General features: G+C 47.4%; 1 protein-coding gene across 4 annotated transcripts in view; it reads left to right on the top strand.

The window, feature by feature from the left end:
- LOC142579973 (uncharacterized) overlaps positions 1-15,989 on the top strand; it is a 56,455-nt gene that overhangs the window by 25,374 nt on the left and 15,092 nt on the right. For all 4 annotated transcript variants that reach the window (XM_075690667.1, XM_075690664.1, XM_075690665.1 and 1 more), the window contains exons 7-8: positions 10,974-11,022; positions 14,468-14,596. In XM_075690667.1, coding sequence (XP_075546782.1) covers positions 10,974-11,022; positions 14,468-14,596 — 178 coding nt within the window. The remainder of the gene's footprint in view (positions 1-10,973; positions 11,023-14,467; positions 14,597-15,989) is intronic.

Below are 15,989 nucleotides of genomic sequence, written 5' to 3'. Positions count from 1 at the left end.
ACGATTCTTTGTCGCTCACCGCCTCCCACAGTGCGTCGTTTTCAGTTCCATCCAGCGTGTTGCTTATGCAGCACTTCTTAAAAGCCTTGTGCACCATGGCATCTGACAAAGAACGCCAGGCCGACAACACCCAGCTGCAGACGGTCGCAAGCGGAGTCCTTTGTAGGCGACCCGTCGGCGTCTTCGGATGGTCGCCGGCCATCCACTCATTGTACTCCTGTCGCACTCTGTCCTTAAGGGGGGACGCGGGTCTTGAAATCGCGAAAAATGGTCAAAAATGGCAGTTTTCGAAAATTGCGTTTTTGAAGTCTTTAATGTCCCAACTATGCCTCTACAAAATATTATGGCTCAATTCCTACTCGAAGTATAAAAAAAACGGCAATTTAGAAACGTCGGTGAGCCGAAATTGAACGCCAAGCGCGAAGGTTTGCCTCATTTTCAAGCTGCCGTAACTCCGCGCGACGCGAACCGATCGGCACCATCTTGGTCTCGTTTGAAAGCTGCTTTCCCGCTCTCCATTCTGGCACCCCTCGGCACGCTGTACACCCTCGTGCAGCGGAGCGATCGGCACCCGTTCTCAAGCGGTAAATCGTCGCGAGACAGCCGCTGATTGGATGAAACGGGCGCCTCCTCGAGGCGCAGCCCTCTGATTGGCCGTGACGCATGCTTCGCCTGCCGCGGCCCCGCGGCCGCGTTGTTCGACTCCTTCACGTCGTCTGCTTTCGCCTGCACGCGCGTCATTTTTCGCGCTCCTCTTTGTTTCCTAGTATTTTTCGTTCTGCGTTTTTCTTTATCGTTCTTGTAGATATTTTGGCTATTGAGTCGCTTCTTTAAACCACGAATTTCTTGCTTTTGCGTGCCTGGTGTCTTTGTTCCGCGTGTCATGATGGCGCGAGACGCGCGCTTGAAAGCAAGCACGTGAAAAGCAGTCAGCAAAAAGAGACGCGCATGGAATAAGAAGAGCGCTACATCGTCGAGAACTACAGCTTCGGTGATGCCGCAAGCTGCTGTGGCCTTGGTGGATGCGGCTGGACTGAGCTCGCCAACAACAGCTTTGCCGGAGGACGCGGCTGAACAAAACCCGTCGACGCTAGCTTCGTCGGTGGACGCGGCTGGACAGTGCCGATCGGTGTCAACTTCGGCCTTACCGCAAGTCTCTGCAGTGCCGGTGGATGCGCCTGGACTAAGCCCGTCGAAAATGCCAACTTTTGAGACGCTGCAAGTCGCTTCGGATTCCGTGTTGTCGGAAGCGGCCGAGCCGGCTGACCGAAGCCTAACGTCGACTTCGGCGTTTCCGCACGCCGCTTCGGTGCCGACGGACGCGGCTGACACGGTGTTTTTCACGGAGGCGGAGTGTACGGGGCGCGAAAAATACGCAGACAACGTTAAAACTTCATTGGCGAAGAAGTCCGCGACTTCCCGCAAGTTCGAGCTAATGAACGTCGGCCAGGAAGTGAAGACGACGATCGCGGCACAGAGTACATCACCGTTGTTCTGTCAGTGCTAAAAGAGCTGTTTGCGTCCTCAAGCTGCAGCAAGTGTGGGATGGCCACTCTCCAACTCGCGAAGTGCAGTGAGAGAGAGCAGTGAGAGAACCAGCAGAGCTGTTGCAGCACAGCTTGGTTACAGTCCTGGGAGCTGCCTCATTTGTAAGAGCCTTGAAAAAGATAAACAGAGGCTGTGCAGGTCTGATAAAAGTCACACCAATGCTGAAAAGGTGAAGAGGATGGCCAAGAAGCACAAGCCTGACAGAACCCAGGACTACTGCCCAGTACTTTTGTGAATGTGTGGCAGATTCATAGAAAATAGCAAGTGACTTTCTGAGCTTTTTTTGTTGTCAAGTGCCAATGCAATACAGAGGTTTTCACAATCTTTACACGAACAGATTTCTGTGAGTTTGGTGTTATTGTGTTCAGTAATGACTGGGCTACATGCTAAAGCATTAAATTTTTCCATGTGATAGGTAAACAATAGTGGCAGAGTAAGCGAAACTTTGAATGCAATTTTCTCAGCTTTGCTTTTTCGTTCAAACGCCTTTGCCTTACAGAACTTTTCATAATGTTTGCATCAACTGATTTTATTGAATTAGGTACCATTTTTTTCAGTAAAACCTCAGCTACATCCTAAAGCTTTCCATTATTCATTAAACCCAATAGACTAGCAATTAAGTCAGATGTAAGCTAATTATTCCCGCATTGTTTTTTTCTTCCTACTTTGTTATTCATTCATGACCTATATGATGACTTTTTGCAAATTTCTTTAGCTTTAGGATGTGCAGTGGGCCCTTGGATATGACAGCTATTCTTTAAAACTAGTTTTTTTAATTAAGAAATTATCATAATTGCCCGTAAGAAAAGACCTATGTGGGATAAATTATTTCGCAATATCTTCATTTCTAGATGAGATACATAAAAGCTGAATATATATTTGGGATCAGCATTCAAAGATATATCTGCATGCTAATTTTCAGAAAGATATGTTAAGAAATAAAAAAAAAGTTTTCAAGACCCTCATCCCCCCTTAAAGGGTTTGTTTAGTACGACGTCGAGTGGCTGAAGGGTAAATGTCATTCCACCAGGAATGATGACGAGGTCGGTCCTAGCTTCCGTGAGCGCGCGCTTTACTGATTCTGTCGGGTGACCGCGAAACGCATCCCAAACCAGCATGCTCAGATGACGCAGCAGCGCACCGTGCCGGCGATTCCACACCACGCGAACCCATTCAATCATAGCCTCGTCCATGTACCCTTTCTCATTCACTCGCACAACAACACCTGAAGGCTCCCTTTGGCATGGTTTTTCTTTTGAAAATGACAAAAAGAGGCAACTTTCTGCCATCTGCCGTGCACGCAAGCGTGACAGTGAAGCGCGAGTGCTCACTTCCTGTCAACAGAAGTTTCACTTCTTTGGCGCCACGTTCGCTGACCGTGGTAGCCAAAGGCATATCAAACCAGACAGGGGTCTCATCGGCATTTGCAATTTGTCCGAGCATGTAATCGTGCTCCTCTCGAAGCCGAATCACATACCGCTGGATGCTGACGAGCTTATTGGCGAACTCCTCTGGCAGCTTCTGGCATATAGATGTGCGGCGGTGGAGAGAAAATCCCTTGCGCGCCATACAACGACGCACCCATGACTTCGGTGCGCTGAACTCTTCTCGGCATACTTCGGCTTCATGCGCAAGCTCCAAAGCTTTGCATTGAATTGAATGCACAATCACGGGTAGTGACCGTGCACGAAGGTGCCGCACAAAGTCCACAAGTGCATCCTCAAGCTGTGGATGTACCACATGACGTCCGCGAAAAGACATTTTGCTCGGTTTGCACGCGAACAACTTATCTTTCTGTCCGTGCCAATACCGCACCCTCTTCTCCGAAACGCCGAACGTGCGCTGAGCGGCCATGTTCCCGTTCGCTTCAGCGAACTCTAACTTTCTTCTTGAAAGCCGTTGTAAACTGCCTCCGCGTGCCGCTACTCATTTCTAACGCGGAATTTCACACGAGGTCAAAACAGCGCATGCGAAGACTAACAGCCAGGGAACGAAAAAAAACAATGCAAGCAATCATTGTTTGGATGTCGATACGGCTTTGGCTATCCGTTCGCAAACAGGTACGCTGCGGGTTGCCAGACTGCGACTCACATTCTGCTAATGGCCGGTATACAGGGCGAGGGGCGACTTTCACTAAGTTTTTAAGAAAAGATCTCGACTTGTATTCCGGTTTATACAGTAATTTGCAAGTGAGGTGTCGAGCAGACTCACTAGGGGGCACGCGTATCAGTGAAGGGTATTGTGCATTCTTCACCGCGTATAGTTTTTGTGCTCGGAGAGCACGTTGCGTCGGTGCCCAATTTGGTGTTGCGGCCAGTTATCCTTGCCTCGTGTGGCAATAAATGTGTTAAACATGAGCAGTGGCACTAGTACTAAGTGCTAGATCCTCTCTCTTGAGGACAAGGTAGTAATCTTGGGAGCGATCTAGAGCGGAGAGTAGAAAAGAATCTCTTCATTCGTTTCAGAATACCACAAAGCTCACTCTTCACAATTTTGAAATCAAAAGATGCGATCCTCAACTCACTGAAGAAAGATACTAATTCACAGTGAAATCGTTTGTGTCAACATACGAAGATGTAGACAAGGTGGTCTTCGTGTGGTTCATGTCTGTGCAGGTGCAGAACGTTCCTTTAAGTAGGGCTGTCCTTCAGCAACAGGTGAAAGACTTCGTGTGTATACTTCGCTGCGACAATTTCAAAGCGAGTAGTGGGTGGCTGCACAGATTTAAGGCTCGGCACGCGATTGTCGGGAAGGTAGTGAGCGGCGAGTCTGCATTGGCCGATGCACCAGAATCTGCTGCCTTGTTCGAAAGTGAAATGCTCCAAGTTCTGGAGCACTATGAGCTTACAGATGTTGACGGCACCGATGTAACAGGTTTATTGTGCCAAATGCTTCCGAGCCGGACTTTATCCCTGAAAGGCGGTCACTGCAACGGAGCCAAACATTGCAAGCTCCAATTGGCATCGTGCTGTGCGTCAGCGACAAGTGCATACCGCTTATAGAAAGAAGTGAGAAGCGGCTTCCTTCCCAGAAGGCGAAGCAGCCGGAGATATGCTACATTCCAACAAGGAGTGGATGATGCGCGAGATCTTTCGTGGCTGGCTGCAGAGATTCAACGAGGAAGCAAGGAGCGCTGGCCACCATGCATGCCTCCTTTTGGGATAACTGTACCGCTCACTGCATAGAGGACATCTAGCTGGTGCATGTGGAATTGAAATTCCTTCCCCCAAACTGCACGTCGCTCATACAGGCGCTTAACCAAGGAATCATTAACAGTGTGAAATGTGCATACCGCAGGCACTTGATTGACAGGCTCCTTCTGGACCTTCAGTTCGAACGCCCAACCAAAGTGGACCTTTACCAAGTGTTGGAAATGCTGTCTGCATCTTAAAAGGCTACATCTTGACAGACGATAGAGAATTGTTTTAGAAAAGCCAGATTTCGCAGAGGTTGCCGCAACACGTCTTGTGGACAATAACAGCAGTGAACAAGGTGGAAGTGCATTGCCCGCGCTTGAGGGCTTTCAAGAACACCAGGAAGCCCTCCACGAAAACTGGCAGCGTATTCGTAGTGATGGCGTCGTTGCAGAGGATGTTGACCTGGATGACTACCTGCATGCTGACTTGCATTCTCGCAACCGAAGGGGTTACTGATGCGTACATTGTGTGGGATGTGCTAGGCGTAATGGATTCAGAAGATGGATCACTATGAAAGTGAAACTTGACACTCAAGACCTCGGGGAACTCCTTATCCCCAGCACCCATGAAGTGCTTGATGCGATCGACGCCTTAAGGCGGTATGCGAGCTTTCTACCTGAGCAGGACCCTACCTGAGCCATGCAAGATATCTGGGCATACAAATGCTGCATAATGCCTTTGTCAATCACCAAGAAGATGCAGAAGAAACTAACGGACTATTTTCACTGCAAATAAGTTTTCTGTGAGCATAGTGTGTCTGCAAATCGTTTTCTGTAAATTCGCTGACCAATTTCTTGAACTCCTGATTTGTCAGAGCTTTTCCATTAGTTAGACTTGCCTGTAATTGATAGTAATTGGTAGTAATTGTATAGACACTCTAAGCGAGTCTTTGTCAGTGACGTTGAGTGATGTTTCATGTAAAGTCCAAGTGCAGTAAGCTCCTATCACGCTTTGCCCGCTGTGCACTGCGAGTGCGAGGATAAGTGTGCGAGCGTGATTAGAGCATGGTGGCCTGATGCACGCTGTCCTCTCGCCACTTGCACGTGGGGCGGGGGATGCTTTATTTGCGGTGTACGACGGGATTTGATGCTGTATTGGTCGGGCTGTGTGGAGAGCAGTCCGCCGATGGTGTCCCACTGCGGCTAGGTCACACTCTCGGCTGCGACAGCATTGTGAAGGTGACGCTATCAGCTTCACATTGCACTGTCAATGTGAAGATACCGTCGGCACGGCATAAAACCCTATCTTTGATCGCTGGCTCTTAAATTGCAAAAAAAAAATTCCATCATCGAAATTAGCTTTTTCGATTGCCTAATAATTCATAAATTTTTACAGCCCCCATCTGTGTGAGAAATATGTAAGTGGCTGAACTTATTTGCATAAAAGGACGAATTTCAATACAACGAGACTTCGATATAATGAAGCAATTTACAGGCTTTACCAGCTTCGTTATATGGAGGTTTAACTGTATACAGTGCATTATATTCTTAATAAAAGGAGCTCCAAATTGGTATGCTAGCACTGATTACAGCTCAGTTATAGTATATGAAAGTCTGGAAAATATTTTTTTATCAATAGAATGACCCTTGATTAGAATCATTCGGTTTTTTCCCTCTGGAACTGATGCAGTAGCGATGTTCTGTTGTACTGAAGAGGCTTTCACTTTTATAGTGGACCTGTGCTTTGCAGCAACCTTTTATTGTATAGAAACTTACGCTTTCCAGTTTTTCTCTGAAATACAGAAGGGCTAGGCAAACGTTATGCCAGGTGGGTTATCTTAAGGCCAATCTGTGGGACAGATCAAAGGAATGCGCGTTGCGCCGCTCGATCACTGCTCCACATACAGCATTGTGTGGATGAGCCGTGGTTGGCGCCACTGGTTAGGGGCAGGCGCTGTTTCATTGTCAAGTTCGACGCGATTTGCCACCTGTCAAAGATTCTGAAATCTAGGGCATCCGTTCGGTGTCCTCGATAAACTAAATAAGACACGTTGTTTATGTTCGCTGAAAGAAAGGGCCAGGTAATGGGCGACGGTCAGGCAAACTGCATTGGGCCTCTTCGATTATCATTCCCTGACACTCCCGGACTGCTTGCGACTGCTGTCCCACATTCGATTTTCTCGAGCAGCTTTGGAAGCTCCACCCACCAATCCGATAGCTTCCAGAAGCATGTTTGTTTTTCGTGTCCCTGAAGTTGGGGACGGCCTGCGGACTCTCGGAGCTGTCAGCAGATATTTGCTCGTAGAAGTGCAAGCAGCTAGCAAACAACGGCTGTATAAAAAAGAAGCGCACAATGTTTGACGCCATGTTGTGACAGGTGCCGTGTACTTCTGCGTAATTTGTGCATTCCAGACGACAAATATTCTGCACTCAGCTACCGCTTCTGTTACATCGGTGCTTTGTGTGCCATCATGAGTTTTTCAGGAGCGCTCTAATTGCTGCAGCTTCAGTCTTTGTGTTTGTTAAGAGAGAAGCACACAATCGTGAACGCATGCTTGCTTTTCTTGGTGTGTTTCGTGAAATTTGTCATCCTCATTGCTACATGTGTACTAAACAGGTAGATTTCGCTTTTTCATGTGAGTGAAACTGGTGTGGGCAGAAGTATATCATATTGTATGCAGCTATTTCATGCTAGTAGTTGGCGTGGTACACAATTGGAGCTTCACCGATTGCCGTTGACGTATATGTTGATCACGTCTGTTACCAAGTTTGAGCGTTTGCTTTTGGAAGGGCAGGATTAGTAGATGGTGTACACTCGCTCTGTCCTAGAAATGCTTCAGGCCCTTAGCAGACGGTCTCACGAGCTTTGGGGATATCGGCAGGTGCTTTCTGTGTGAACAGCGACTGATGTGGCGCAATCCCGATTTTGCTCGTGTCCGGGTAGGTATTCCACTTAAATTTCGCAGACAATGAGTTAGTGGTTGAGGGACATGAAGAGCAAGAGTGTGACATAAACTGCACTTTGCAAACATGTTCTACAAGCTCAGGCTGTGATTCCACTATGCAAGCTTTATGGTTGTGTTGGCCATGTGGTCTCTGGGACTGCACCATTTTCGAGGCCACACTAATAAATTCGCTGGGTAGGACGCCATCTATGAGTAGCAAGGAGCAGATGATGGCAGCCAGGAGAGTGACTTCTGGTCACAGGGCTTTCGAACGAAACCTCGGACAGTCCTCGACAGCTCGGTCACGTGACTGTGATGTGCTCCTCTGTCGGGGTAGCCAAACCGGAAGCTGCAGTTTGCTTACAGTCTGGGACTGCATAATCAGAGGCCCATTGTTTGTAGGTAAAATGTGGTCTCTGCAATAATACACGTATGCAAGGGCTCTAGATAATTTTGGGTGTGTTTTTCAAAAGGTACTAAATTTAGCTCGCTGCCCTGAAATAACCAACAATGCCACCAAGTTGAAATTTATAAATGATGTGAAGAAAACTATGGCAATATAGTTTGTGAAGTGCCTATGGATTAAACGTAACTTTTCTGAAAAATTTAACTTGTGCTCAGAAGAGTTCTGTGAACCATTTATCATATACTTACCAGTATCCTGATGGGACTCTGCATCACGCGCAGGTTTCATTTGGCAACAGTAAGGGGCATGTCGTGGGTCATGTACAGACAAAATTGAGGGTTTTTGTTCATCATATCTTTTTCAGTAAATTGCCTGATCAAGTGCTCCACGGCATAATATGATTGACTTCTACTAGCTGTGCAAAATGGTGCATGCAGTCGTGGCACAGCTACAAATGCTACCAAAAACAAGCTTCGCAACAGTTGGTGGATTTCTATTGCAAATGTGTGTGTGTGATGTTAAGTGAATGTGGATCAAATACAGCTCTTGCAAAAAATATATAAAAGGGATGTTTACCAATGTCACGCTGCCCTTGTCACCTGCATTTTTCAATGCCCCGAAAGAACTGTTACACAATCTTGATACAGTAAAAGCTCGTTAATTCACTACTCGTTAATTCGAAATTTCGGATAATTCGAAGTAGTCGCTGCGGTCCGTCCAACAATGTATTGAAAGCAATATGTAACACATCCCGCTTATTCACACTGAAATCCGCACCACCACCTATAATTCGAACTCCGCATCATCGTGCATGGGGAGAGTGCTAGTGCGCAGGTGCACGCTGGCGTCGCCGTGCGGGTCATGCAGCTTTCCTTTTTTGATCAGCGGCAAGGATGATAACACCGTCGCCGCGCACCGTGTTCTTCGTGTACGAGCTTGCGAGGGCGAGCTGGCGAACGCGGCTCAATCTTGCGTGCGTGAGAAGGTGGGGCAGAGTGCGAGGCAGGGAGGTGAGGCGAGGGAGGGACAGGGGGTCGATCTCTAGCAGCTGCTGCTTACGGCACGGCCAAGCGGGCATCGCATCTTGAAAGCGATCTGCGACGTGGCCAAAGTGCGCGCCCGCATGGGCCTCATCTTCAAAGCGATCTGCGATGTTTGCAGAGTGCGTGTAGTGCTGGTAGCTTCATATGCGATGTGCTTTTTACGCTTCGTTCGCGTTGAAGCGAGAGCTGTACGAATGTCAATTCGCTCGCTGCTACTGCTGCGTGTCCTCACTCCAGCGTTTTTCAGCAAGTTTCCGCGGTCATTGAGCGTGTGGGGTCTCTCACACCCGTGCTCTTGGGACAAAGGAACGACAACGCAGTAGTGCAAACAATCACAAAGGCATTTATTGCACCTTTCATAGATCAATGCCTGCTAGCCGAGTTGCTATCCACAAAACATGCCGATGGGCGCGCGACATATCTAGAAGTCTGACTCACCGCGACCGGAAGCGAGCGAATATGTTCGCCCCATGCTGGATCCCAACGCCTGGTACTTCGCGTGTATGGTCACGCGAATCGTGGTGCGTTCGAAGGCGGCCACGCGAGGCGGTCTCGCAGAAGCATCGGTTGCCGCGCGCGCGGAATGTCCGCGCCGTTCGCCGACCCGCCGGGGAAGCGACCGCCCGTCCTCCCCTGCGCCCCCAAGTAACCCTGCCGTGAGGCGGCGTTAGCAACGCAACGCTCGCGCCATCTCTCGCACTGCGCCCCAACCACATCGACCGCCGTGGGCATCACGCAGGCCACGCGGCGAAGCCGGATTACAGGAGATGCGCCATGCGGGAAAAACATATCAGGGGACGCGCGAGAGTCGCGCATCCCCACAGACGAGATGCGTTCATGCTTACCTGTGCGCGCGTGACAGTGCTTGTTAATTTATTTAGTAAGTGAATGCTTACGAGTTTATATGGCTGATAAAACTATTATCCTTACTTCGTATAGCTATCTACTAATTTTCTATCGCAATCGATGCTTTGCTTTTCGCGCGAGAGTGCGACATTTTTTTCTCCGCCCCAGTCAGCGCGACGAACGCGCGGATGGAGCAAGAGCTATCTCGACGTCGGGCGCGGCGGACCACGCTGGCCGCGTTCAGTTACGTTGGCTGCGCCAGTGCTTCAAGGTATACAGGTTGTTCACGCCAACGTGACGTAGCGTGTGCACGCGTGCTCACGCCAATTCAGACTATATACGCGCCTTAACCGAGCGTTTTTTTTTCTGACTTTGATTAGTTCGAATTTTGTATAATTCGAATTTTCATAGCATCCCCGTGGAATTCGAATTAATGAGCTTTTACCGTAACTTAAGGAAATGAGGAGCATCTTAAGTGCACTGTGCCCTGAAAATTCAATGATACTGGCAAGAGCATTACACAAAATTGTTGAACCCTCGTTATTATGCTATTTCGTTGCGTAATACGACTTTTGCCAGGTCTGACGGTGTTTTGGTAACAACACATATTTTAATGTTCTGCCCTGGGGGAACTGTACAGGCCCACAAGATCACATTTAGTGAAAATGGGAAAATCATTATTGCCAATGTTTGCACTAAGTAAAATCTATGTGGAGGAAATGCTGAAGTTTCTCATGTGCCCAAACGTGTTATTGGCTGGAAAGGTTTCAAACAGACCAGGCATATGGGAGGCACTGCTTTAAAGTGTACAATTTAATTCGGGCAGCTTTGTTGCAACTGCTCAAAAGAAACAACTTCGCTGGAAAATGGCTTGCAGTTCTGCAAGGTCATGCAAGTCTACAGTTTTATTCCGTGGAGATTAGTGTTTGTACCTCCATTTAATGCAAAGGAATAAGTGGAGGATATCACCAGGAAAGAATATTGGCACCCCTTTTATTCTCTGCCAGACCTCAGTTCTGTTCTCCTCTCATTTCTTTTTCTTCTTTCAGGTCCTTCTGAAACTGAAGGCAGCGGAGGAAGCCCTGCAGAGGAAGTTTGGTGAGTGGAGGGGCCTTGCAAAAACTGTGTCTGGATAAAACATCAAGCCTGGTGGGTTGCCTCTGTTTAGAGAGGACAGTGCAAAATGGTAGACTCTAAGTGAGAGAAATATGCAGGGGCAGACTAGTAAGGGTCATGTATCCAACACATTAACTGCATATTGCTTAGCTGCAAGCTTGTGCATGTTGGAAGTGGCATTTCTTTGCTTCTTGACCACCGTGAACGACCACACATAGAACAACTTGGTGCCTTCGGCATACCTGGCGACTTTCTGGTATATTCTGTGGAGTTTGTGAACTTGAGCTTTGTCTACCATTCTGCGATTGTTGCGTCAAGTTTTATGAAAGATCTGTTCCTGAAAAGTATTGCTCATTGGCCTCTGACTCAACCATTAAGCCTTATGATGGCAGGCCGAATCGGTGACAACAAGTTCACCAAAGTCACTGAGCTTAAAAACAGTGTGTTGCTTGCAAGTCTCTACTGCTCAGTTTGCTGCTGCTAGTTTGGTGTGGAGGTGTGGTAGGTTCTTTGTTCGCTCTGTCTGCCCAATTGTGTCACTGCCAATGAAAGCATGTAGATTGGTCACTTGCATTCAGCTAAAATGGTTACATACCTGCCAACCTTTACAATTTTATTGTAATATTACCTTAGTTTTAAAGCTCGTTTATGATTGTTATATTAACGCGAATAATTTTATTGTTTCTAGTTTAGGGCAACGCTGATTTTAAATTGTACAGAAACAGTCGCCAAGAAACTTCTTAGACTTTTTTTTTTTTAGATTTGCTCGATTGGTGTTGTACCTATCCGCTGCATCACCACCCTTCAAGTTTCGTAAAGATATTTCTGTTTGTGGCAACTAGAGAAATATGCCTGCTCACAGCATCCGCACAGAATGTCTGCAATTTGTAAGAATTTTAGCAGCGGACATGTAGAATACAATAACCTTGAGTATTTTTTAACGAATTTTTTGTACATTTTGGGTTCGACTGAAATACTTCTCAGATATTAAGGTTGACAGGTCTGTTGGTAGGCATGAAGTAATGAAGTACACTTCCTTCTATTGAGGTGACGTGTTCAACGCATTCACCGTACGCTAAGCTCTGTCTAGAAAGGCACTGCCACTAAAATGGTCGCTAGTTGGGTCACCGTAGGGGTCGGGCGCATTGGTGCTGACTGGTCAAGTTCGAATTAGCTGGCGAATGCCAATTTTAAGATATAACAAAAGTTCGGGCCCATAGAAATGCAGGGGTGCTGGCCAGCACCTTCGGTCGGCTTCTTTAACCAAAACACAGAATTTAACCAGATTTGTATTGACACGCTCACTGCGGCATGGGTCACCGGTGGGTCACGGCACTTAATGTGCACTGTACGGCTGTGGTGGCTTTCTCTGCAGTGCGCAAATGACATATTTGCTAGAAATCAACAAAGATAGACAGACAGACAAAGAACTTTAATAACAAGGTCCTGAGAAGCTTTGCCCTAGGGCAGAGCTGCGGGCCGCTCCCACGTGGGGACTGGTAGGCTGAGCCTAACCGCCGCATCGTGGGCTCTCTGGACAGCCCAAGTTTGACGTGCATATTCTGAGCTCCAGATGGCAGAGCTCCATTCTTGTTCTGTGATGTGATTGGGTCCCTGTAACGAGGGGCATCGCCAGAGCATGTGTGCGAGATTGCTAACAGCCCCACAGTCGGGGCAAGTAGAGCTGAAAGCCTCTGGAGTGATCGTGTGGAAAAGGGCCAGCTTCAGATAGCACTGCGTCTGAAACTGAAACTATTATTGCTTCTGATCCGATGCGTTGTGGTGCCATCCCTCTCCACCTTGAGAAAGTATCAAAGAAGCACAACTATCTGGCGAATTACCAGTGGGTCACTACGCACCAGAGGAATACGACAAGTGACGCACCTATGGGTCATGATGCACAGGAATCAAGGCACCAAAAAGTGCTGCTGCAGTGAACGTGTTAATGGAAGTCTGCTGTATCAGCTCTCAGCATTGATGCAAGCTAGCAAGAGAATTGTGCTGAAGGGATGACTGGTTCCTTCCTTGCAGCATTCTTGTGAGTGACTTTTATTTCTTTAGTTAATCCTTCTAACAAATATTTAAAGGGGCCCTGAAACACTCTTCTTAGCAGTCGAATGACATCACTATTAAATTACGTCTCCTCACTGACGTCCCGCTGACGTCAAGGGGCAGCCGCCGGCAGCCTGAAAAGGTTGAGGAGAAGCCTCTGTTGAAAAGAGAGGGTTTGAGAAAAACTTTTGCGCTACGCTTGCAAGCCTCGCACACCGCACACGAGTGTGAAATTTCAGTGAGATGCTTGCAGAGGCGTATGCTATCTGCAGGATGTGTTTTCTTTTTTTTTTCACAAAGCCCGAGGTACTTTGTGGAGAACCTTAGGGAAAATCTTAGGGAGAATTCTTCCCCTGCGGCACTTTGCATTATATGCCATTGTGTATTACAACTTACAACATGTCACTTCTGCCTCAACTTGCAGCTTTTTACCTTAGAACGTTTTAATCTGTAGTTACCAAGAGGGTCAGTTGATGCAGGACAGAACTGGTAATTTTTTGGTCTTAAGGACTGCACACGCATCACCCACTGTGGTGGCACACTGGCTACAACAAGCTGCTGTCGAGAACATGGTCGTGGGTTTGATACGCAGCCACGGTGGCCACATTTTGGTTGTGGTGGTGGTGAAAATCAAAAACGCATGTGGTGTTTAGATCTACGTGCACATCAGGGAAGCCCAGGTGGTCAAAGTTAAATCCGAAGTCCCCCACTATGGCATCTCTCATGGCCCGAGTGTTTCTTCGGGACGCTAAACACCATGAATGAATCAATCACTGTGCAGGCCCCTAAGGTGGTGGCTTGGACGAGCTGGCGATACTGAGATTCTATGTAAAATGCACGCAAGGACAGGACATCAAAGGATGGCACATGCACGCAGTGCTAAATTTATTCGTAATGGTGGTTCGGTATATTTATCTGTACAGTTAAATCCCCTAAGGAGAAAATGACAATCAACATAGTCAAGACAAGTCACGTTGGTTAGAATGACAGAAAGCTGAGCTAGTTGGTAAGGATTCATTTCGCCTCAGTGCTCCCTTCAGTTGATAGTCTGCGTTAGTGTTGTCCACTTCTCTACTCTTGTGTCCTGTCTGCACGCCTCACCTCTTTTTTGCATAATCACATTGGTTAGCAGTGATCGTTCCCCTCGCCTTCCCTTTGCTCTCATCTTCTAGCATCGTTGCTGCTAACCAACATGAATTGCAGTTGCAGAGGTAATAAATGACATGTTGTGCCATTAAATTCATTAGTTGCGAGCCAGCACTGTCTGTGTGCCATTCTTTTGTGTTCTGTCCTTGCATGCACTGGTACGCAGAGCGTGAGTGCCTAATGCACTCTGCTAACCGATGCAGCTGTGATCTTGTCCCTTTGCAAACAGGTCCAGGGGTGATAGTTGATGACAGCGACAGTGGCGACAGTGGTGATGAGTCGGACCAGCTGTTCAAGACCCATGTGCACCGCATGGGACTGGGCCGTGGCTATGCTTCGGCTGCTGCTGCCAAGACCCGTGAGTGTACCTCCTTAATGCTTCACTGACAATGTTGGCAAAGGACTCGTGTTAATCATTTAAGAGCGGGACATACAAGTTCCTGCAGGTGATGCATTATTGTTTGAAATGTGTGAAGTACAGTTAAACCTTGGTTTAACAGTCTGCAAAATTCTTCAATTTGCTTTACTATATCAAAATTTCATTCTATTGAAATTCAATCATTTATGCAAAAAAACAGTTGCCGATGGACTTTTCTGACATAGAAGGGGGTCACAATATTCTCGGGATGATCAGGCAGTCGGAAAGAGCAAATTTGTTTGTGAAAAAAGAAAAAGCTTTTTTGAATTTGGAGTTTTTGACGAAAGATACTTTTATGCCACGTCAATGATATTTTCACGTCGGCGGTATGAAGCAAAGCCACGCTTTTGCGTCCACTCCGCCTCCGCAGCTGATAGTGTCGCCCGCAGTGGCACAACGCAATGATGAAAAGCACTGGCTACGGGAAGTGCATGCCTCATCTGCCTGAAGCTCCAACACGTCTCCAAAACTCTAGATTACGCAACCACCAGCATTAAATATGCAGAAAGACACTGCACGGTGTCACGCCATGTCACCTTGTACACATGCACCAGATTACAGTACAATGTGGTTCATATATTTTGGGGAAAAAATGCGAGAAGGAATGTACTCATAGAAAAAAATTATGATCTGAAGGAACTAAAAAATTTGATAGAATAAACTGTATTTGACATCTACGTAATGCGAAACGTTGCGCGAATCGTTGTGCATGAGACGCTAGTGCGCATAGACGCTGGTGCGGTCAGGTTTCAACAGCCCGAGGCACGATTTGTTGTTTTTCTATTGCGTAGCGTTTTAAGACAGTGACAGGAAACCGAAATGAAATAGACCTGAATGGCAACGCCGGATGCTGCTGAAGCGAAACATGACGCTCGCATTGCACTGCCTGTAGCAGAGAATGTTGGTGCGTTTGGATTATCCTGCACTAAAAGCATGCAATACACTACAAATGGCACTACACCCCAGGCACTGTAGTAGATACCATATTTTCTCACGTATAACCCACCCCAAAAATTCCAAGAAAAGCTAACAGTAAACTAACAGTTGGGGTGCGGGCTATATACGAATTTCACCTGCAGGTGAGGCTTCACGGCAGTGCGGCATGCGCTGCCATGTTAGCCACACCTCGAGGCAAAGTTCTCCATCATTTAATTTCGTAATCTCCTAGGGAAGCCTACCTTCTGTCCTTCAAGCTCATCCATTCTCCTCCTTTTGACAGGTCAGCATTTTGCGTATAGCAAAGAGTGAATGTGGTGCCGGCGAACTCATACCCACTCCCGCAGCGCTCCCTTTGTCCAGGCGAAGCACTTTGTGATACAGTGGAGAGCGAAAT

Source organism: Dermacentor variabilis, chromosome 4 (assembly GCF_050947875.1).
Source record: "Dermacentor variabilis isolate Ectoservices chromosome 4, ASM5094787v1, whole genome shotgun sequence".
In the NCBI taxonomy this organism is placed as follows: Eukaryota; Metazoa; Arthropoda; class Arachnida; order Ixodida; family Ixodidae; genus Dermacentor; species Dermacentor variabilis.
This window is presented reverse-complemented; position numbering and strand designations above follow the sequence as displayed.